We start from the raw sequence: 23,531 nt of genomic DNA on the forward strand, positions 1-23,531 counted from the left end.
ACCATGAGATATCAGGGACTGAACATGGGATGGTTTCAGCATGCAAAACTACCACTAAGCAATGGCATCATGATCATCACCATTTCCCACCCAATAAATTTCCTAAGCTAAAATACTGTACACAGCTGGTGGACTTCTGATTCGAATTAAGGGGGTTCTTCAGTTCCTGTCATATTAATTTGTAGCCTCCGTAGGTCTGATTCTCTGCTCAAATATTTGATTTTTATAGAGGTGCAATTTGACCGATATTGCTACAATACATTCTATCAATGCTACAATACATTCTATCAACGAAAAGGAGGAAACAAAACTGAAACAATGGCCTCAGTTGAGCTATATGCATGCTTGCTTCTGATAGTGGGCTGCTGCAAAATGCCATCTGGCAATCAGGGCTGCAGACATGCAGTGCTAGCCAGATGATTAGTGACAGTGCATTTCATGAGGTTACAGGAAGAGAACTGGAGGTGCAATTAATTCAACTCTATTCCCTCCCTCCTATTATGGCCAATCTCACTGGTCTGGAGGATTTCTTTCAGCATCACACAGAACATCCATTTGTGCATTTCCTTTTGCAGGTAGAGATATGCATATGGAAGGCTGCTTCTGCATATGTGTGTTGTCAGCTAGATTGTGTTGGGTTACTCTAGTATAAACAGCTCTCAGTGTGTATTTGATCATCTATTCATGTGAGAAACAATAGGAATACCAAAAAGAAGTAGGCATTTCATTGGAATAATTTTTCCTTTATTAGCCATACATCGGCCTACTTGTATGCTTGCAGGGTATCCAGCCCACTAAATGAGTAAGATGAAAGAAGAGAAATAAGGAGGGGATTGAGTTAAGCCTGAGTCTCACCTCTTCTTGCAGGTGGCCAATATCTATTTCCCAAGGGGCTCCACGGAGTATTTCTAGAGGTGGCTCCCATCCGTTGCGGAACTTTGGAATATAGCTTGGGATGTTGGCTTCTCTTGGCCACTCAGCTCTTGGAAACACATTGAGAAGAAGTTTATATGCTGCAAGAACCTTATGGCACACTGTACTATTCTAGGTTACAGTTGTCATTCTAAAAGTCCAACACGTATTTTAGAAGTCAGCAGACTGATGCTTTTAGGCCACTAATTGACCTAAGTGACCAAATAAGGCTGGAGACAGAGTGCCCCCCCCTGTAGAGTTGAATAGAGATTGAAAGGCAAATTGCTGACCATGGTGTAGACACCCATCCCACTTTGGGTTTTGGTAAACAGGTTTTACGGGTTTTTCAATGGTTAAAAACTATTGGGGTGGGAAGAGAATTGTGTAGTGTGCACACAAGAGAAGCAAATCAAGCATTGCTACTCACAAAACCAGTTTTCAGTCTCTTAACACCTACTGTTGGACTCCAATCTAAAATGTTGTTTTTTTGTTCTGCTTCCAATACCTTTAGAAACATTGATAGGTTTCTAAAGAGGTGTGTATGTGTGTTGTTTGTGTCAGAGAAAAATCTAGTTTCAGAACTCCTTCATAAAGTTTTAAGCCGATACTGCAAGTTGAGATATTCTGCCCCATTTTCTAAAGAAATGAACATTATTGACCCAGTTAATGCTTCTGTTCATGTGATCTCTCAAGGGGCTCTCTCCTTCACCAGCTTCAGCCAACTTTATATTCTCTTCTGGTTCTCTCCTTGGCTCTCCTTCAAACTAACCTTGACCTTGTCCATGTCTCCCCCAAGGACTCCCACAGCGTCATCTCCTTTGGTGTCAGGTGCCCTTTCAGGAAATCTGTGGCATCTCTAGAAAGAAGCGGGCTGACGACAGACCTTGCAACTTCAGGACCTCCACAGCTATTGACTATCTGGATTACATATGAGAAATCACATAAGAGGGTTTTCAGAGGTGTTTCAAGATGTTTGAAAGAAAACCAGACTCCAACTCTCTACTGAAAGTATTATACTGGGTAGCTAATGGAAAGCCTAAAAAGCAAAATGGATAGTCATATTCAAGCAGTTCAGTGGGCTATTTCCAAAATAATATTATTGTGTATTCTCAGGATAGCTCCTGAATTGAATCTTCACTGTACTCCCACATTTTAGCTGCAAGCACACTTGGCAAAGTTAACATGGAGGAGGTTTTCACTTTAATCTTCATTATATAAACAAGGTGTTGCACATTAGCACTTATAGCACAACATGGGTTATGCCAGACACATCACAGAGCCATTCCAATAGGATTTATACACCCGTTGGGTGATGAATAGGAGGTAATGTACTGTCTACATTCTTTAATGCCAATTCTGCTTGTTGAGTTCTCACAACATGATTACCCTTTTAGTACGTAGCATTTGTAGCAGAAAATAGACCTCCATCACCCACCAATTTAGCTACCCTGAGCAAGCTGGCATAGGGCTGTAACATTCAGAGCCTGTAAATATTACTATAAGGGTTCCTGCTCAGCAAAGGAATTCACCAAGTGAAGATTTTTCCCATCCCAATGCTGTAGCAATGGGAGAAACTGAACTAAGAGCCTCAGTCTTTTGTCATGAGTTTCTGGCCATCTTTTGACTCACTTCAATCCTCCAGTGTAATCCTTTGGAACAAATAAGAGGTTGTTGTCCAATGAAAGTTTATAGTTATAAATATGTTACATATACCGTATCTAAAAACACGTTTAACATTTGTTAATTTATAGGCAATTTCTGAACGGAACCTCAGTAATAAGATGTACCCTTAAATGGGTTATTACTCTCTATGCCAGGCAATTATTATGGTAGCAATGCATAAGGAAGAATGTTGAGATTATATAGTAAAGACAATTATACCAATTCCAATGGTCCAAACAGGAAATGCACTAATTCTGAAGCACTTGGATTCTGGATATGTTTTCTCAGTTTGGCCTAAAAAAGGGAAAAAATGAAATCAGGTTTAAACTAAATTTGATTTGCTGATTCTAAGGGTGCTTCCACACTATTGCTATTTTCAAGTAGGATTCAACTACACATTGGAAAATTCAGTTTGTGCAATTATAGTTGATTGGGAGGTCTTGTGCGACAACCTCACTGCTCCAAAATATCAGACTTTTTGCAATAAGGAAAGTGACAGGAAAAAGCACTGGAAAGTGTGAGGTAACACATCATTTGGTGCAATGTCATCAAACCTCTCCACAAATGAAAATGGATGCTCATTAAATAGCCAATGTTGTCTAATCTGCCTGTAAACAAATCAGGGTGTATGCTTAATAAACAAGTTGTCTGAAAGGCCCTAAGGTACAGAGATATCACTGTTTTCTTAAATTTTCATAGTCAGAAATGAAATCAGAAAAGCAGAAATGTTTAGCTGTAATTCCAAACCTTGAAGTAAGGTTTAGCTGCCATGGGAGTCAAGCTTTGTCATAACTGGAGAGTTTATGTGTTAGCCCTCTGCTATTTATTTAGGTGTTACGCTATATTTTATGGCAGAAAAACAGGGTAAATTCACAGAAATAACATAAAAATAATTAGTATCCACACACATGTACACTCGGTTAAAACTAAAACAGCTGCATCAATCCATTCCTACCCAGACAATGAATCCACAGAAAACTAAAGAGTAGCCATTTATTAACTCTTGCCTAACAACGCCCCAACTTCTCCAGGTTGTGTTGGTCACTGGCTTAGATGGCTTAAAAAAAAAGAAAAAGAAAAAATACACAAATTCATGAAGGAGGAGGATAGACTTATCAACAGCTCTTAGCCATGATAGTTAAATGGAACTTTCATCTGAGTGACAGATGCTGCAAATGAACAGAAGAAGGAGAAGAAGAAGAGAAGGAGGAGGAGTTTGGACTTGATATCCTGCCTTTCATTTCTCTTAAGGAGTCTCAAGGTCACCCAGTAGCTGCATGTGGAGGAGCGGGGAAGCGAACTCGGTTCACCAGATTATGAGTCCACTGCTCTTAACCACTACACCACACTGGCTCTCAACAGGGGTGGCCATCACCATGGTCCCTATCTGTCAGCTTCCAGAGCCATCTGCATGGTTGCTGTTGGAAACAGCACTGGAATAATGTTCTATCATTGTAACTGGAAAAAAGGGGAAACTTCCTGAGCAATCCAAGCCCAGTAAGTTATCTGGCATATTTGAACAGACAATGCTACACTGAGGTCTAAAAGTAGAAATGGGAAACCTCGGCTCTCCAAATACTGCTAGCCCACAATGCTCATTATCCCTGACCACTGGCCATGCTGAATAGGCCTGAAGGAAGTTGCAGTCCATTAATACCTGGAAGGTCACAGGTTTGCCCCCGTCATTGCAACCCTGGCCTAAGGCATTCCTGATATTATTCATATTACACTAGCAACCAACATACATGGTACTGTATAGAGTAACACCAGCAAAAAATCCAGGTTCTTGAGCCAAGAGTCTTCCAATCTAAATATTAGTTTGGATTTCAAAGTTTAACTTGTACAGAGCTTGCTTTAGTGACAGAGTTACCACACAAATTGCAGGTCACTGGTGCACCCAAAACCTCAAATACCGGTATTTGTATTTAAAATGGGCTGTGTTGGAAAGGGAAACAATGAAAGGGATTTAGGAGGATGTCAAATGCAGCCAGCAGGCGTTCAGATGAATGCCCCTTTTATTTACATTGCTGGGAATTTGCTGTAGTGGCAAACAACACCTCTCTTTGTTGAAGTGGAAACAGTGGCTCCTCAATACATGACAGTATTCTGCTTTACTGATATCTTGCCCATTAACTATTTCTACTGTGACCGATATAGGGGCAACTGAGTGTGTGAAAATATATGGGCGAGTGCCAGTTCAGAAACTGTTCATGGTTAGGGTTGCCACATTTCAAAAAAGTAAAATTGAGCTTTTTTTAGGAAGACTCCAAAATTGTTGAGCTCCCCCCCCCACGCCATTTTTACACCTGAAAACCAGGGCATGTCAGGAATTTTCCTGATGGATGGCAAGCCTATTCATGGCACTGGTGCTTCTCCCACTCAGCTACATGGGGATTAGCAGGAGATTTTTATTATATGACACACAGATTATGGCTTGTTAAGGGCTTGCACAGACAATCAAGCAATGCGTGCCCCAACAGCATTCTCCTCCATAGTGTGATACTTGCTGAAGTTAATAGTGGGCCACGTGTTGTTTAGATTTGTTATGGCCTTTGGCTAAACAGTACATTTTTGATTGACTGGACTAGTCAGAAGGCAGGGAGGAAGAGTGGCTTTGGTGCAGGAGGAAAGTTGTACTGCCCTTCTGCTTTCTCATCTTTCTTTTTCTCAAGCAGAGCCAAGTACACAGCCTTGATATTGTCCTGATACGGAGAAACTGTGTTCTTTGAATGTAATACCATAATCCTTCCTTGGTATAAGATGATGGCATGAAGTATAGGAGCATACTATTGCCTGTCTAGTGTAGAGACAAATTATATTGTGCATTTTGGTTCTTACCAAGAGATTTAGTGCCAACTTTGTTTTCTGGAAGCAGTCAACGAATTCAGCCTCATTTGGGGGCTTTGCCCTCAGAGTCAGAACTCCCTCTTTAAAGCAAAAAAACAACAGTGAATATAAAGAGAGGAAGTTAAAACCGTGTGGTTTTTAGAAGAGATCATATTAGCTAGGAGTTGCCGGGAGACTCCTATGCCTTTCACAGAACTACAGTTCCCAGTTAACCCCTCTTCTCAGGAAATTCTGGGAACTGTAGTTCTGTGAAGGGAATGGGAGTCTCCCAGCAACTCTCAGCAGTCTTAATAGTGGGGTAGGAAAGCTGAAAATAATGCCAATGTATTTCACATCTGGCAACCAATGCACCGCTTAATTTCAGACGGTACATGGGTGGATTAGTCTAAAAAAGCCCGGGACACTAATTTTCACAGCCCACTAAGTGGCTATGGTGGTGCATTTACCAAAAGTAATGCATTTAGCTTTAACTCTGGTTCCCCACCCCTGCCCCAAAGCTGGCAGTCTGGTCCTTTATACCTGCTGGACCTTTCTTCTTGTTCTTCTTTCCTTTCTTCCTTTGGTTCAGCTGTTTGAATGCTTCTGCAGCTTTCTGAAGCTTGGCAACAAACAGCTCAATATCATCTAGAGTGCAGTTTAGGATTTGCTGCAAAGAGACAAATGAAAAAAAATTAAAATGCAAAGAGAGCCAGACGCTGTGCATGCCTCCCTCTTTGTCCCTTCTGTCCCTCGCCATTGAAGACCAAACCAGATGAGATGCTATTTCTGTGAATGCAGATAATGTGCACTGTGTGTTTGTTTGTTTGTGTTTGTGTGTGTGCGCGTGCATGCATGTGTATAAATAGCACCGGTAGGGGCCGCTTGAGCAGCCCCAGGACTAATGTGGTTGGGGGAGTTTAATTCTCTCATTTCCTGCCATTGGCACCACTGGAAGATTCCCTTGAAATGAAAATATCAGATTCAAATAAGCAATTTTTGTTGGGACCCTGACAACAAGAGAGAACATCAAACTTTTCCTCCCCACCCCCATGGTCCTTAGGCTGCTCTGGCTTACCTCCACAGCTGCTATTTACATTACAAAACTGAACATGACTTGTGTTCACAGAATTAACATTGTATTTGGTTTCATCCTTAGAAAATGTATCTCCACCCTGTTCACCCCCTTTTCTCATCCTCCCACATAAGTTTTTTGTGTTTGTTTTTTTTTTAAAGTCACAGCTAACCGTTTCTTTTTCAATCTTCTGTGCTAAAATTGCCCGGGACTCTTCATAATCCTGAGAACTGGAGCTTCGTCGGTCATATTCTGTCAAACACACAAAAAAAAATTAGTTATCAAAAAGGAGAGGTCAAAAGTGTAGAGAAATTAAAAACACCTGGTTTCTAAAATTGGCTTCTACCGAGATAATCTTCATAGCATCATTTGATATGGATAATTATTAATATTATTTGTAACATATGGTGGCTTATGACTGTTTATAAAGGGAAGCAGAGGGAATTATTGTGGAGAGAAAATTGCTAATTAAATATCTCAGGAGGATAAGGCACCCTATGCCAGTACTGTAAACCTTGCTGATTTATTTTGTTGACTTGGACACAAAAGAGCAGCCATACGTTAAGAGTCAAACAATTAATTTTGTGGGATCTGGCAGAGCTCCATCTATTCTATTGATGCAGGACTCAGTTTTGCAAAGGGAGGTGCAAAGGCCTCACTGCCAAGAACCTGTCTGATAAAAGCTGCAGTGAGATTGTTCTTGCGCACAGTTCCTGCAAGCAGCTCATGTGTATCTTTTTTCAGCCACATGAGAACATAAAAATAAGAGCCCTCTTGGATCAGACCAAAGACCCATCTAGTCTAATATTCTGTTGCCACTGTGGCCAACCAAATGCCGATGGGAAGCTTATAAGTGTGAACTGAGTGCAACAGGACTCTCCCAACCCATGATTCCCAGAGGCATGCTATCTCCAACACTGGAAGCCGTACAGAGACACCATGGCTAGCAGCCTTTGATAGCCGTATTCTCCATTAAACCTTTATCCTTAGGGAGATTGCTGCAATCTCATAATCGTTTTGGTTACACCCTTCTGAAACTTTTCTAGGTCTGGTCTACAATATCTTGCTTACACCCCAGGATTCTGGGGAATGATGCACACACCATTCTAAGTAGGGTTTTGTAAATAGACATTATGGTATTGGCAGTTCTTTTCTCCCCTATTGATCCCCCAAAAGAGAGTACACCTTTTCACAGCAGCCACACACTGGGCTGATTTTTCCATTGGAATACCCACCAAAAACTCAGTATCCCTTCTCTGGGCAGTCCCAGTGAGCTCAGCCCCCAAGAGTGTATATTTGCCCCAATGTGAATCACTTTATGCCTCCTTACCAAATTTAAACACATTTTCCATTTTAACGCCCATTCACATAGTTTGGAAAGACCCTTTCATAGCTTTTTGCTGTCCCTCCCTTTTTTGTTTTAACCATCCTACAGTAAATAATTTGGTGCCAACAGCAAACCTGACCACTTCAATTCACACCTCTAACTGCAGATAATTTATGAACAAGTAAAGACGCACAGATCTTGGCACAGATTCTTGGAGATATCCCTCCATTCTGAGAACTGTGTATTTGTTCCTACTCTCAATTCTTTAACCAGTTACAAGTCCATGAGAGGATCTCTCCTCTTATCCCATAAATGCGAAGTCACTCAGAAGGAGTCTTTCAGAAAGCTCAACAAAACAATATCTGTCAGAGCACTCCTATTCACATGCTTGCTGACGTCTTTGCCACAAAGTGGAATCTGGTTGCTTTGAAAACAACATTGGGTATCGATGACCCGTCACCCGCGTGTAGTAAATAAGACAGAAGGACACGTGATTTTAGGTTAATGGGTACATTAAGGCCACAACTTTATTGGTTATAGAATGTGAGTGGTATTGGCTTAGGCATTGGATGGGAACGCAACACGTGACTCCACCCGACTGGTGTGGAGACACTTTAGGGTTAACGAACAGTGGGAGGAGCTTGTTGATGCAAATACAACTGGAAGCTTCCCCTGAAGTCACCGGGAGTCGTGCCATGGCCCTAACCCCAATAGGGCATCGGACGGGATCCACGACCGCCGGATAGGAGGTAGGTGATGGCCTGAACCTGACCTCCGACACACACAACACAGATACATCACATATTGAATAATCCAATGCCTAACCGCCAATACCAAAAGTTGTGACGAATTGCTATGAGGTAGGCAAAAAATCAAGAGGCCGGTGCCAATTTGCCAAATGGATAAAAAAAAAACTCCTACCAGGCCCCTTGGGCAACCAAGGCGACCAACCGAAGTCCACAGCAAGGTCAAAGCAAAGCAATGCCTAAAGGGAGGGAGGGCGGGTGATCCGATGAGGGCAGGAAGCAAAGAGAAAGATCCCCACTGCCACAGCCGTTTAAATGGAGCCAGGCTCCGCCCCCCAGCAAACCCTATTGGCAGGCTGAGGAGTATGACGCAGTGGCGGAGGGGGCTAATGCAGGAGGCCGAACACGCCCCCTTGCAGATGCAGGGAACGGGCCCCGCCTGCAAACCCTCCCCTCTGGAAGGGAGGAGAGTTCTTGAACAAGAAGAGTCAGTGTTCCAGGGACAGATCCAGTGCACCTGATCCAGTCCAGAATCCTGGTTCTCACACTCAAAGAGTTCATCCTGCCCACCCCATATGTCCTTCAAATTAATAACTTTAAAAATGGGGTGGAAACTCAGCTACAGTGGAACCTCGGTTTACGAACACCTCGGTTTACGAACGCCGCAGACCAATCTGGAATGGATTCATTCACTTTCCATTACTTTCAATGGGAAAGTTCGCTTCAGTTTATGAACAGACTTCCGGAACCAATTACACCCATGTTTCGGGTTGAGTACGCTTCAGGTTGAGTACTCCGCGGACCCGTCTGGAACGGATTAATCCACTTTCCATTACTTTCAATGGGAAAGTTCACTTCAGTTTATGAACGCTTCAGTTTAAGTACTCCGCGGACCGTCTGGAACAGATTAATCCACTTTCCATTACTTTCAATGGGAAAGTTCGCTTCAGTTTATGAATGCTTCCGTTTATGAACAGACTTCCGGAACCAATTGTGTTCATAAACCGAGGTACCACTGTATTTTCCATAGGCAAGGTTAGGGATTAACTTGGCAAGAAATGCGGATTTGTGTCAGCATGCAAAATTCACATTCTGCCATAAGTAAGGAGCTCTGTCAGGAAAGAAATAAAAAGCAGAAGCCATGAGCAGCATGGGATTGTATGCAATGGTTCAATTGCATTGCCAGTATATTTGAGGCCAAGACTGCCAACTTTTATTACAGCACCTGCTCTTGTGAATTAAGTGGGAGTCTAACGTACAGATATTAAGCAAAACTTAAAAAAAGAAACAAACCCATCAGCTGCCAAATCCAAACTTAAAAATGGAAAGCGTAATGCTGGAGGTCAACAAAAGAGGTTTAAAGACTGTCTCAAGGCAAATCTTTAAAAATGTAGTATAAACACCAACAATTGGGAAACACTTGCCTGCAAGTGCTCCAGTTGGAGAACAGCCTTTACCAAAGGTGTCATGGGCTTTGAAGACACTCGCACTTAGGACACAAGGGAGAAATGTGCTAAGAGGAAGGCATGCTTGGCAAATCCACACCGTGATCAGCTCCCGCCCGGAAACCAATGTCCCTACTGCGGAAGGACATGTGGATCCAGAATCGGCTTCCACATTCACTTACAGACTCATTGTTAAAACCGTGTTTATGGAAGACAATCTTACTTGGCTATGAGTGACCACCAAAGAGAAGAAAGAGAGCATGCCAGGCTGCTCTTACGGGCACAAAAGCAGGGCCAGGTTTTAAAAAGCAACATGTCCCAAAACTTTCCAAGTCCCGCTGACCTCCCATGACTTCCTAGACTTAACTGCAAAGCATTTAGGCCCCTTCTGCACTATGTATTTAAATTAATATTATACCACTTTAAAGAGTCATAGCTCCCCCCCCCAAAGAATCCTGGGGTCTGTCCTGAGAGTTGCTAGGAGACCCAAATTCCTTGCCCTGAGCTACAATTCCCAAAGTTCCCTGGGAAAAAGGGATTGATTGTTTAACCACTCTAAGAATTATAGCTCTATCCAGGTTACCTAACAACCTGCAGCACCCTTAATAAACTACAGTAGCTGAGATTCTTTGGAGGAAGCCATGGCTGTTAAAGTGATCCCCTAGTGCTTTAAATGCAATAGGGAAGAATAACCATGGGCACATGGGAGGCTAAACGTACCACCCATCACTCACATCCTTCTAGTAACACAGAAAGGATCAAAATGATGAGGGATGGGCAGGTTTAAGACAAATAAGGCAAAAATAAATACAGAACTGTCTAATGGCCCCAGGGGCTGCTAGAATTTCTACCTGACTGCTGTCTTATACAGACGTAAATAGAACTCAAGAGGAACTCTGTAGGAACTTGTACAATCCTCTACAGAATCCAATTTGTTTTTCAAAGTGGGTGGTGGAATGTTCGTAAGCACCCCATGCTATGGACAAAAAGACAGATGTAAAAGTAACCTGCATAAATTCAAGAGACAGTGCATGCAATGTTTCTGGTAGACACTCCCGCACCCACCCACTTTGCATTTGTAAGATTGAGAAGGAAACAAATTATTTAAGGGTTTAGATAATTTTTCAGTGGCAAGAAGCAAGGATTCGGGCAAACAAGTCAGAAAACAGAAAATGGGAGCAACTGACATTGAGCCACTACCCATCTGCCTACATGTCATGTCATCTCCAAGTCAGGGAATTAAGTGACTCGTTCAGGCAGGTATTAAGTATGCCTTAGTGAGGAAGCTGCCGCATCAAGCCCTCACTTTTCATTCAGAGGATTACTGTAATGTTCTCCACTGTACATGTCCAACTCCATCTTTTCAGAGTGCAGAAAGCAAAAAATTGTTTTAGTGTCAGTAAGTATGATATGAAAACATTGACAAAATGTGCTGTGAAAACTGATATTTGGGGTGGGGGGGGGAAACTAACTAGGAAACACCAGCAATCTTACAATGTATTTTTAGTTTTCTCAAAAAGACAATGACCATCAATTTTCAATTTGAGGGTGCCAGTATGAGGAGTGTCTTTTAAAAAATTCTGTGCAACTTCGGCTGCTCTCTTTTTCGCTTCTGAGTGGGCAGCTAATCAGAAGAAGAAGAGTTTGGATTTGATATCCCGCTTTATCACTACCCGAAGGAGTCTCAAAGTGGCTAACATTCTCCTTTCCCTTCCTCCCCCGCAACAAACACTCTGTGAGGTGAGCAGGGCTGAGAGACTTCAGAGAAGTGCGACTAGCCCAAGGTCACCCAGCAGCTGCATGTGGAGGAGCGGAGACGCGAACCCGGTTCACTAGATTACAATTCTACTGCTCTTAACCACTATACCACACTGGCTCTCTCTGCTACACTCATAGCTCAAGATTCAGGTAGGTAGCCGTGTTGGTCTGATGCAGTTGAAATAAAAAATTAAAGAATAGTTCAGTAGCACCTTAGAGACCAACTAATGGAACACACAAGTACACATCACCTGGGAAACTAGTTGATTCCACAGGCTGATAGGTTTTTGTACCCATCTGATTGATGGCACAGCAAAGACATTTGTTACTTATATGAACATAATCAAAACACCCATATCCCATTACAGTTCTACATTATTTCCATTATGCAAAACTAGATTTTAAAATAGCACAATATTGTTCAGGATCAGAGACCAGCAGATTTAACCATTTAATTTTTTTCTATGGGAAAGATGTTTTTGGTCCAATATACAGTATGTTCAAGGCAGCTTAAGACTTTCAGTTTGAAGAAGTTTTCAAAGGTGAATTAATGCAGTACACAATAAATACAGAACACATGCCTTCACTTCAGTGAATGGCTTAATGCTTTTAACTTCAGTCTGACTAGCTGCATGTTAACAGGTAATGCTTTCCCTCTGGCTAGAGCTCTCCATGATGGGTTAAAGGGTGTTCTGTTTTGCTGCCTGTCATGCAGCTATTAAAACACATAGTGTCTTTGTTTACATAATAATGGTGCCATCTCTGCTCTGGTCCTTCTGCTATTCTGTAGTAGAAATTCTCCAGTCTTTCCTAATAGTCTTATGTTGAGAAAAGCTGTATGCCATCAAGTTGTGCTTAAGCCTGTATGAAAACAGCAGGCTGGTAGAAACATATTGTTTCCTTTTGCAGCGTCCCTGATGGAGCGTACCTGAAGGAGCACCTCCACCCCCATCGTTCAGCTGTGAGGGCCTTCTGGCAGTTCCCTCACTGTGAGAAGTGAGGTTACACGGAACCAGGCAGAGGGCCAGTGGCGTAGCTAGCTGCCTAGGTGCCCGGGGCGGCAAACCCGTTTCCGTCATGACACATGCATCATGATGCACGGCACATGCGCACACAGGAGGCATATGGTGCGGTGGCGCAGCAAACCCCGCGAGCAAGCCATGGAGTGAAGCACTGGCAGTCTTGCTTGCATCAGGGCTTCCCCTCGATGGCGGCGATGCAAGCGAGACTGCCTCACTTCTCGGCTTGCTTGCGGGGTTTGCCACAGTGCCGCGTCGTACATATGCCTCCTGTCCAGCCTGCTGCCCCCCGCCCAGCCTGCTGCCCGGGGCGGCACGCCCTCACAGCTCCCCATTACTATGCCACTGCAGAGGGCCTTCTCGGTAGTGACACCCACCCTGTGGAACCCCCTCCCATCAGATGTCAAGGAAATAAAAAACTATCTGACTTTTAGAAGACACCTGAAGGCAACCCTGTATCGGGAATTTTTTTATGTCTAATGTTTTACCATTTTTATGTGCTGTAAGCTGCCCAGAGTCATCTGCTCTCCCTTCCTACCCATTGGAGCAAGCAGGACCCTCATGTTGCAGTATGGGAGGGGGAGAGAGGAGGCTGGGCAGTGGGACTACGATGAGAGAAGTCATGGCTGCATCCTTTATCATTGCTGTGGGGTGATAGGCAGAAATGATGATTCTCTAGGTTTTTGAGAATGCTATCATATAGCGTCACCTTCCCCACCCTGGTAGCCTTCAGATGTTTTGGACTACCACTCCCATCAGTCCCAACACTGGCTGGGGATGGAAGTTATAGTACAAAACATCTGGGGGCCAACAGAAAAAGGCTGGCATAGAAAAATTTGTACAATTAACTTTTGTTGGAAATGCATGCAACCTTGGTGGGATGGATTCAGTCTCATTTATAATATACTTTGGATGCATACAGCACCTAGTACAATGAATAAGCATTATTCAAGCTATTAAAAATGCTTTTCAGTTTAAGGATCCTTTGCTTTAATTACTACAGCGAAATAAATGCTTGCCACCTGAGTGGTTAAAATGGAGAAATCAATGAAGATGAATAGAGATTTCCCTGTTCTACTGGGAAACAGCACATGCCTAATCATGTTAGGACAACATGGGTGAATCACAACCCAAAGCAGATGCTTGCATTAGTCATCAATCTGAACTAGTCACCAACTGCCTTCTATACCTGGCTCATGATGCTGTGAAGGAGGAGCCACTCGATTCTGGTTGTTCTTTGGTGAGCCTCTTGCTTCATACTGGAAAGGAATTGGAGCTGGCCCTTGAGGTGGTGGGAGGATGGATTGTCTCTGTTTAATCTTCTCTTGGTTTACCCTGCAAGGAAAGCAATGGATCACTCCTTTTACCAGGACACCCTGTCTATGACTAATAGCTACAATGATTTGGGTAGTCATTTATGATATCCCTGCTGTCCAAACACACTAGATACTGGTGTGGGGTAAACAGTTGGCAACAACCAATAATACTTTTATGCACTCCCTCCTAACCTGTGAAAAGTTGCAAGGGAGGAGCTACCAGGTTTATTTTCCTTAGGTAAACGAAACACAGGGTCTTTCCTTTATTTACAACTACACCAGCAGAGCATAAGTGGAGGCAAACTAACTAGGCAGTTCCCTGAATATCAACTCTGGCTGCACCGAAGGGACAGGGGAACCTTCCTCAACAATGTGAGATGGGGCAGAAAGGGATTCTGGATGGAGGAGAAGATGGGGACACTTCCCTCTGTGAACTTCCTAACTTAAAATCCAAGGCTGATTTTGGGTGACTCTCCCCTTCCTGCAGAAGCTTCCCACTTCCCACATCGCTAAGGAAGCCCCCACCCCAACCCTGACATTCAGTAAAGCTTTTTGGGGGAAGGGATGCAGATGGCTGCAGTGGGAAGGGTGGATGGGAAACTTTCCTTCTGTCAACTTCCTTAAAGTAAGATATTAGAAACCAAACTAGGAGACTCCCAACTACGGTATCAATAAATTGTTTCCTAATACACCTAAAAAGGGAATGGCTGGCCAGCAGCCATGACAATATTGTACAGAACTGTTTTTATATTGGTTTAATGGTGTGGATTGCCACTTCTGTGGGGGTTGCATCCCATACTGCTTGGGTAATGTTTAAACAAGGAGACCACACAGGAGAGATGGGTAAATTATGTACTTCCCTAGGCAACTGCCATTGGCTCACAGCAAGATGTAGTGCTGGCATGGGGATTAAGCATGATACCTGTGCTACCCACATCATCTCCCTGCTTAAACATGAGTAAAGCAGAGAGTGAACTTAACCATGCCAAGATGAGATTTATGCAATTCATTCATTCACTAAAGTCCCAACAATTCCCATTTCCATGTAGTAAAAGAAAGAAAGAAATAAACAATGAAGTCTAGCTCAAAGACAACAGAGGAATTGCTTCAGTATATGATAGGATTGAATGTGGGCACATCCTAGTATCGTCAGGATATTGTATCTGTAAATGGAACCCATCAAGATGACTCATGTTCCTTAGAAGTTAGGGTATCAAAAATAATCCCTTGGACAAACAAGAGTTTGTGCTGCCAGAGGAAGTTTGCAGCACACCAGACATATGCTGTAAGCCACCCAGAGTGGCAGGGGAAACCCAGACAGATGGGTGGGGTATTATTATTATTAATAATAATAATAATAATTTGTTTCTCTGCCCTTGTTGCTCAAAATTTCACAAGGCTGTGCCTAATTTTACTGTCCTTTAATCCTAATGTGTTCATCTCCAAGGGACACACCTAGTACTTCAAAAACTTGAAAGGAGCAGGAAATTAAACTAAGGGTGGATCATGAGCTTTGTGACTTCTGCAGAGTAGGGCAAGCGAAGCTTCTTCCCAGTTTACTTGCTGGAGCCTGCCTGTCCACAGCACCCACTTACTTGAGAGTTTGTGGCCGTATCTTCTTTCCAAACTTATGGTCAGCAAGTGCACTTTCTATGTCCTCATGTACCATCTCTGCCTAAAACACAAGATCAGGTTGGTCTCAAGAGAAGAAATGGCTCATGGCAGAAATTTAAGAATGCATGTAAGAATGCAAATGGAACTAGGTCTTATAAACAAATGCTGCATTAAAAAATGTTTCATTGTACTATGCTCTGTGTGGTTGGTTTTGTTTTGTTTTAGCTTTGCAGCTACAAAGACACTGGAAATCACAGTTCCATATGTGATTGCAAAGTTTTTGTGGGATTCACTCCCGCAAAAGCTTTGCACGGCAGTCCTTGGCTGCCATCAAGAGTTTTCTGTATGTACATCCCTTCCCTTGCACATTAAGCACTGCAGATGGAAGAAATGCTTTTCTCTGCTAATACTGACAACAGGCGATCCTTGCTTGTGTGTGGCTGCAGAGCTGGAACACGGTCACAGTGCAGTCATACTTGCGCACCAACATTTTCTCATCTAGCACCAAGCTGCTGAAATATACCATGTTGTTTTTACCTCCCCTCCCTTCCCCACCCTTGTTTACCTCCACCTCATCGCAGTTAAAGAAATGAATGTCAGGCTTGTGCTGCTCTGAGTCTTGACACACTAGCAGGAGTATGGATGAGTACCGCATCTGATTCAGCACAGTTTGGCAGAGCTGGACTGTTGGCAGAAGGAAGTCCTCTAGCTCTTCCTGAAAGACAAATCAGAGACAAGACAGACAGACAGACAGACAGACAGACAGACAGACAGACAGACACACACACACACACATTTAGTTACAAGCTACATTTATTCATTGTAATAACCATTTCTGGGGGAAAAGGGCAATGAAAATGATGGCATCTGATTCACTCAGTGTACAGTACTTTAAATCCATTAGTAGCTACAGCTGCATGAAGGCAGTTGGACAAAATTGTTGCTGGCACATGTGAAGTTTCTGGGCGTTTCTTAGCTGGTAGGAAAGAGAGGCAAATTTTTTGTAAGGAGGCCAACAAAACTTCATTATATTGCCTCCTCCCTTTGCTATCAATCTTGAGCATCATGTAAAAATACAATGTCTTAAAGACTTGTCACTTCTATGTTTGCAAAGACAATTTGTGTGCATGAGTAACATACTCTATCAAATCCCAGCCAGAAATAGGAACTGGAACACTACAGAAGCTGTTCCCACAGGTGTAGCCATGTTCATTTGTGGCAGCAAAATTAGTAGACAGTGTACATGCAATTACATGATTTCCCCCAGAGAATCCTAGGAACTGCAGTTTGTGAAGGGTGCTGCGAATTTCAGCTGTGTAAAAATCTACAGTTCCCTAGATTTTTTGAGGGGGGGAGGGTGCTTTAAATGTATGGTGTATATGCAGCCAGAGAGTCTTGTGGGAGATCTCCCAGTTTACATGCTTGGCAAAAGCCAAGGCATGGGCCCCCTACTTTTCAAAATTTTGTTATCTCTATGGGAGCTTTTGTTATGTGAATAGTGAATTACTGCTTACCTGAGTTTCACAGTCCAGCAGTCGGATGGATTTGTCATTCACTTGCAACAGCATCTCTTGGGCCCAGATCTTCTCTTTGGAAGTCAGCTGTTTGAGTTTCCTGATGGCATCGTCCACTGTTACAATGGCCTCACTCTTATCCATGATGAAGGTGGCTAAATGCTGTAAAGGGGGAAAACAATGGTGGGCAGGGTGAAAGGAAAGCATTCCGATTAAGCAGGACGTCACAAGCCATTTTAATCCATATGAGCTGAAAATTCAGAAAATTCATGCAGTCACTATGTTGGAGTCTCACCTGCTTGCATAACAAATGCAGCTAATAGCAACATGGATTTTTACTCTTTCCACATACAACTGCACAGTAGTGCCTGGTCAACCCCCGATTCTGTGGTGTGGTTACAAACAGAAATGTTTCCTACAGGTCTACCTTCCTTTGATTGCTTTGATTGACAGCAGTGAACAAAACAATTTCTAATGATGATGATGATAATTCCAGTACATATATAAAAATCACATTATGAGGCATCAAAACTGGACTTTCTACAGAGTACACTTGGCCTGCAGACCAATGCTGGCTCCCTCATCATGTACCTGCTTGTAAGCACATACGTGTAAACATGTGTTGATTGCATTGGCATGTCCCATTGTTAGGTGTACAATTAAAACAGCATTAGGCACACACCTAAACAATGTAATGGTGTGCATTGATCCATTCTTAGTTCCATCTCTCCACACTGCATAGTTGTGTGTTTGTGCCAGTGCTAGGAATGTAGCTTTCTCCAGGCAGTAGAAAGCCAGCCAGGCATGATTGTACTTGCAGTCATTTCCAGCTCAGCTCTAAACCTGTTGTCCTGGTTAAGAAAGCATTCAGCTTTTATAACATGAAATGATCTCTAGACCTCAGGATCTTCATGCACAGGCTGCTCTTGTATGGTTTGTATTGATAACAATGCCATGACCAAGCAACACTGCAATGCCACTGGGCAGTGCAAGGATGTACACATAAAAGACTGTGTTTTACTAATCTCTCTTTGCTTGCCATTGTTGCCAGCCTGAACAGCTGTTCTTCCTGGACTCAGTAAAAATCACATAATACTTCCCTCTGTGGTTTTATCAGCCAGCAGAGGGAAGCATGAAACAAGTGCAAGAGAGCACATTTGCCTTTTTCACATTATACTTAATCCATGCCTTCAGTATCTACCACAAAGGAAACAGCTTGCCCCAGCTTTGGGAAACTCTTCTCCAATCATTCAGTTTCACACATTCCTTCCCTCCATCCTATTCTGACAACAGAAGCTGACACCCTGAACTGCTTTCTTCCCTCGGTCCTGAAACATACACCATTTTGGAAACCCAAAAGACTGGGTCCCCTTCCCAAGGAGGCATTGTGATAGGATAGGGCACATCAGGATGTCTTACTGCAGGTTGGTGCATTAAAATGATGTAACATATAGTTGACCTTTGAATTGTTAGAGCACGATTGGCACTCTTAGGGCTGCTGCGGTTGGCGGTGGTCTGTGCACAACTGCTATGCGCACATGGAGCTGTCATTTCCATCTACCAGCAGCTTCATGAGGGCCAACAGAGGAAGATAATGATCGCTGCTATTTTAGAGTAGTATCCAACATGCACAGAAAGCAAGCTTGCACAACAGATCTTTCCCCAAAGCCTCTCCAAAAGGTAAGAGGAATGTACCAAGAATTATTGGCTGTGTCATATAGGGTGGTGGCATGGAATCATCATGAACTGAGTGGAGAGATTTTGTGTTCCACTGCAACAAGATTCCTCCATCTAGTTTTTGGTGATGCCTCATAAGACACAGCCCATAATGTTTGGCATGTCCCCCTGACTACCTAGAGAGGATTTCTGCAGGGTGCATAAGGCTACAGGGAGAGGAAAACATACGATGTGCAGGCTTCCTCCTGGTCATGCAAAGATGTAACCCTTTATTGCTTACTGACAAAGTCAAAAATCTAACAACAAACTTGCACAGAAAGGAAGATTAAAAAACATGCTGTTTGGTAAATATCTGTCTCTATAGATACTGATGCATATCTATGTGTGTGAACAAACTGCCAATTTGACAGCTATCACACTTGCTTTGACTAAAGTTCAAGGGGAAAGAACAGCTTACAGCTAAGCAACCATAATTAACAGAGATCAAAATGCATTCTAGTTGCAGGAGAGAGTAAAGTCTACTTTCCAGTGGAAGTGACTGCAATGATTTTATTGCTTAGTTGCAAAGAATATGTCCAGTGTTTGATTTCTTTAAAAGGAAGGAAATACAGCTCCAGTCTTCCTAGGTGCTATACCATCTGCTCCCTTTTCTTAAATGTGTGGGACCAGTTTATTATTTGCCCGTTTTGGACAGAGTAGTTTTTAAACATGCAATCTAAACAAGTGGAGCGTTTGTGCTTTCATCCATGTAGAATGAATGTGTAAACAGGAAAGGGATAGCAGCTGGCAGTCCCATCACCTTTCATTCACATGTTCACACAAACCTGTGAACACAGTCTGCACATGCCTTCCCCAACCTGGTGCCCTGATGGTGGTCAGGACTGATGGGGCTTGTAGTCCAAAACACATGGAGGGAATATGGTTGGGGAAAGCTAGTTTATGCCATATTTGTTAATTAATGCACAGCATTTTCAGTTACAAGGGTCTCAGGGTCAAACTAGTGATGTTAAATGCATCTTTAAAATAGCATCAGCTGGCTGCCTGGGTCTAATTGTTATCCACCAATGGCTCCAGCGGGGAATTTCCTGCAAAGCAAATATGAGCTTCAGAAGAGGAATCTTCTTTAGAATCTCAGCAGAAGAGGAAAGGACAGAAAAGTTGTTGAGGTTTTTTGGGAAAAGTTTTTGAACTTCATTGTTGTCGAGTTTTTGAGCTATTTTAAAGGAAAATCGCCAAAAATGACACTGCCAACATGGGTTGCCATACACCCAGATTTTCCCGGACATTCTAGCGATTTCTGCCCAGACGCTGCTTCTGACTGCAGTATTCCGGATATGTCCAGGAAGTTCTGGATGTATGGAAACCCTAGTTTTGATCCATAAATACATACAACTAATGCAATTTGATTTTAAAACACCTGCAAATTACGTAAAGATGCACATAAGGACATAGCTAGATTGGCCCTCAAAGGGCAGCCCTGGAAAGGATCTTTGGGGGAGCTACTGCTGCCAGTCAGAGTAGCTAAAACTGGTTTGATTTTTTTTTTAAAAAAAACTATTTTATGCAATACAGCCCAGCTTCTTACATTCACAGGATATTTTACAGATATTTTCCCAAGTCCTGCTTAAATTCTAATCCAGACAAATACAGCAGCATAACTATTACCACTAACATTACTACCACAGTGTCTTGGCTCAAGAAGGTTTGTGGCAGTGTATATACACGTGTAGCAATATTATTTTAAAACACTACTTGAACATCATTTCACTCATTTTGAAAAAGACCGTCTTTTATCAGTTTTCTTTCCAATTCCCTTCCTGCAAGAGAATTTCAAGTTATTGCATGTCAGGCCTTGATTGGAGGGGGAGGGAAACCTGTTTTCCCTCTGCCTCCCCAAAGGCAACACACCCCAGATATTCACATCTCCAGGTACTAAATGACCTACATTGTGACTAAGCCACATGTGGAAGAAAATTACATATGTAAGAACTCATTGTCATTCAGCACTCCTTGACTTTGACATTGATGATGATGATTTGTAAGTTGAATGGTCATTGCCATTCAAATGATGTGCCCCATCATGTGATCAATTACTTGCCCCCCCCATTGGCACCCCTGCCCGTGTGTTGCTTGTGTGGCCCCCCCCCGTCACATTTTTAAGAAAGCAAAGCCATGCACATCACCATTTAAAGAAGGGCCTCCTTGAGAGGCTATTAAGTACAGAGCCTAAAATTACCCAAGCACATGAGAAACACTGATCTAGGTAATCTCTGCAAGGCCACTGGGAAGAGGAAATCAGTGAACATTTTCCCCAGCACCTGAGCGAAGGGAAAGCAGGGCAAAGATCAAGAGTCATTACCAACTTCCAGTAACTCCAGCACATGATGCATTGGGGTTCTACTGCTTGTTTGTAATAAGTCTTCTGGCATATGACCCAGGAAGCATGATTATAAAAATGTAACTAGAAGGATCAATGTCCTCCTATAAATGGTGCAATATCAGTATCATTTCTAATTCTATGCAATTTATTGCTCATTCATATGAGTTTCCCTGACTCACCTGTACATGGTACTGTGACGTCTCATGCATAATGACGTTAGAGTTGGAATACTTCTTCCTCTGCTCTGCGGAAAGGAAATGAAATGAAATGAGGCTTAGTTTTTACGGCAATTGATTGGCAGAGTAAGGCCCAAGCTAGACATCATCTTGGGATATGTGTGGTCCCAACCCTACAAAGAGAGGGGCATCCAGCGCAGTCTCGAGCAGGTCGGCCGCCCTGGCGCTGAGGGGCGGGGATCGCTCCGGCGCCCCCGCCCTCGCAGGGCTTAGCATGGCTTCCGCGCGGCTTTGCCGCGCAGCGCCCTACCTACCAGCCAGGCGCCCCGCGCCACCAGGACTCTACCTAGAGCCGGCCCTGGGGGCATCATGGCTCTCTTGTAAGGCATCCCTTTCACTACAGGCATTTTTCATGTCAAAGAATCTGAGGCAACAGGGCTGGGAAAGATACCTGCATAAGACCTTAGAGACTCACTGCTGGTCAGAGCTTCAACCCAGGCTAAGAGGACCAGCAGCTGTACAAAGCAGGCTGCTGAGATTATGGAGACTGTGGACAGGAGAGCTCTAACAGAGGAGGTACGGTGGGCAGGAATTTGGGACATTTAAGACAAACACCACCACCTTTAACACTGGGCTCACTTCTGGTTTCAGGGTATAAACTGCCTCTTCAAGGCCCTGTTACTACAGAAAGTGTGATAACCACATAAATAGGTGAAAATGGCTTTTACTATGTCAGTCCATCTACCTGAGTATTATCTCCAGCTTGCCGATTTTCCACTCTGTATACCTCCCCCCACTTGAACACATTGTTCTCACAATAATGTTATAAGGGATAAACAAAGTTAGGAATCCCACGTTTGCCCCCCATTTTAATGTTTGCTTGATCCTTATGCCCAGCTATAACTTACACAGATAGGCTCTTTGGTTTCTTCCCTTCCCCTTCACATTTATTGCATTAATCAAACACTGCTAGCAATACGTTATTAACAGCATTCTCATTTTTATTGCACAGGCAGTCAAGCACGTTGCCATGATTTCAAAGGCCACCAGTAAGAGGATTTCTACCGGTTCCTTGACTATAAGCGGCTTAAATAACAGGAAAGTGAGAAACAAATAAATAATATAATGGGAAAGAAAAAATAGTGTGTGTACAGTGGGAAATAAATAACTTTTAGCATGTCACTTGTACTTCTCAGAAAAACTATAGTCTAAGTAGAACCTCAAATACACACAAGTCCCAGTCACATTGCCCCAAACAAAAGCCATGAAACAGTTGATGCTTAAGATCGGTCCAGGAGAGGTCTGCATGGTGGGGCCCTCACCCTGGAATGATCTCCCCCAGAGAGATCATGGTCTGTAACCCTCATTGTTGGTCTTCAACCATCAATTAAAAGCATTTTTATTTATCTTTGATTCTGTGTAGGCTGATAATGGGATGCTTAACCTTTAACAACAATATTTAAGTATGCGCTGTACTGAGTTGTTAATATTTATTTTTAGTGTTATATTTGTACTGATGTTTGTGTTATGGTTTTATGTTTGTTGTACATAGCCCTGTGCTGCACATAAACATAAAAATAAATTATAAAAACCCCCAGTGCTCAGTACCAATATAAGTAGGAGAGGTATTTGAATCATAACTTGACAGCAGGAGGGTTGAGGGAGGGAAAGAGTAGGACATTAGGACAACAGAATGGGAGAAGGAACACACAAGAATGTTTTTGCTCAGCAATTCCTACTGGGAGGAACTGATGTTACAGGAATGGTTTGCTAAGCAAAACAGTTAAGCAAAAGTGGCTGGATTAAACCAGTTAAAGCCTGATAAACCTGGTTAAATTCAGGTACTTAGATCAAGATCCAAAGAACTGCACAAGTCTCCACACACACACACACCATTTGCCAAGGGGACTTTGGGCTTGTGTTTCTTGAACAGCCCTCTCTGTGGCATGACAAATCTTTCTTACACAACAATGCAGGTTGGCTAAGAGGGGAAATATCACAAGACCCCTCTGATGAAGATTTGGTTCTTCTGTTCATCTGGGTTGTACTATAAGGCTAAAAATAACCACATGCAAAGTAGGGGAGGG

The 23,531-nt window shown here is 42.9% G+C and overlaps 1 protein-coding gene across 3 annotated transcripts in view; it reads right to left on the reverse strand.

Moving 5' to 3' along the window:
- Positions 1–23,531, reverse strand: part of EPS8L2 (EPS8 like 2) — a 97,315-nt gene that overhangs the window by 12,673 nt on the left and 61,111 nt on the right. Inside the window, exons 4-14 of one of the 3 annotated variants that reach the window (XM_035122136.2) lie at positions 21,448–21,512; positions 17,212–17,373; positions 16,263–16,412; positions 15,679–15,758; positions 13,957–14,102; positions 6,645–6,724; positions 5,941–6,067; positions 5,413–5,501; positions 2,794–2,868; positions 1,682–1,830; positions 856–982 (exon numbers count right to left, since the gene is read on the reverse strand). In XM_035122136.2, the coding sequence (XP_034978027.1) occupies positions 856–982; positions 1,682–1,830; positions 2,794–2,868; positions 5,413–5,501; positions 5,941–6,067; positions 6,645–6,724; positions 13,957–14,102; positions 15,679–15,758; positions 16,263–16,412; positions 17,212–17,373; positions 21,448–21,512 (1,250 nt within the window). The remainder of the gene's footprint in view (positions 1–855; positions 983–1,681; positions 1,831–2,793; positions 2,869–5,412; positions 5,502–5,940; positions 6,068–6,644; positions 6,725–13,956; positions 14,103–15,678; positions 15,759–16,262; positions 16,413–17,211; positions 17,374–21,447; positions 21,513–23,531) is intronic. The other 2 variants (XM_035122154.2, XM_035122161.2) reach the window with 2 other exon arrangements.

This window comes from Zootoca vivipara, chromosome 1 (assembly GCF_963506605.1).
Source record: "Zootoca vivipara chromosome 1, rZooViv1.1, whole genome shotgun sequence".
Taxonomy (NCBI): domain Eukaryota; kingdom Metazoa; phylum Chordata; class Lepidosauria; order Squamata; family Lacertidae; genus Zootoca; species Zootoca vivipara.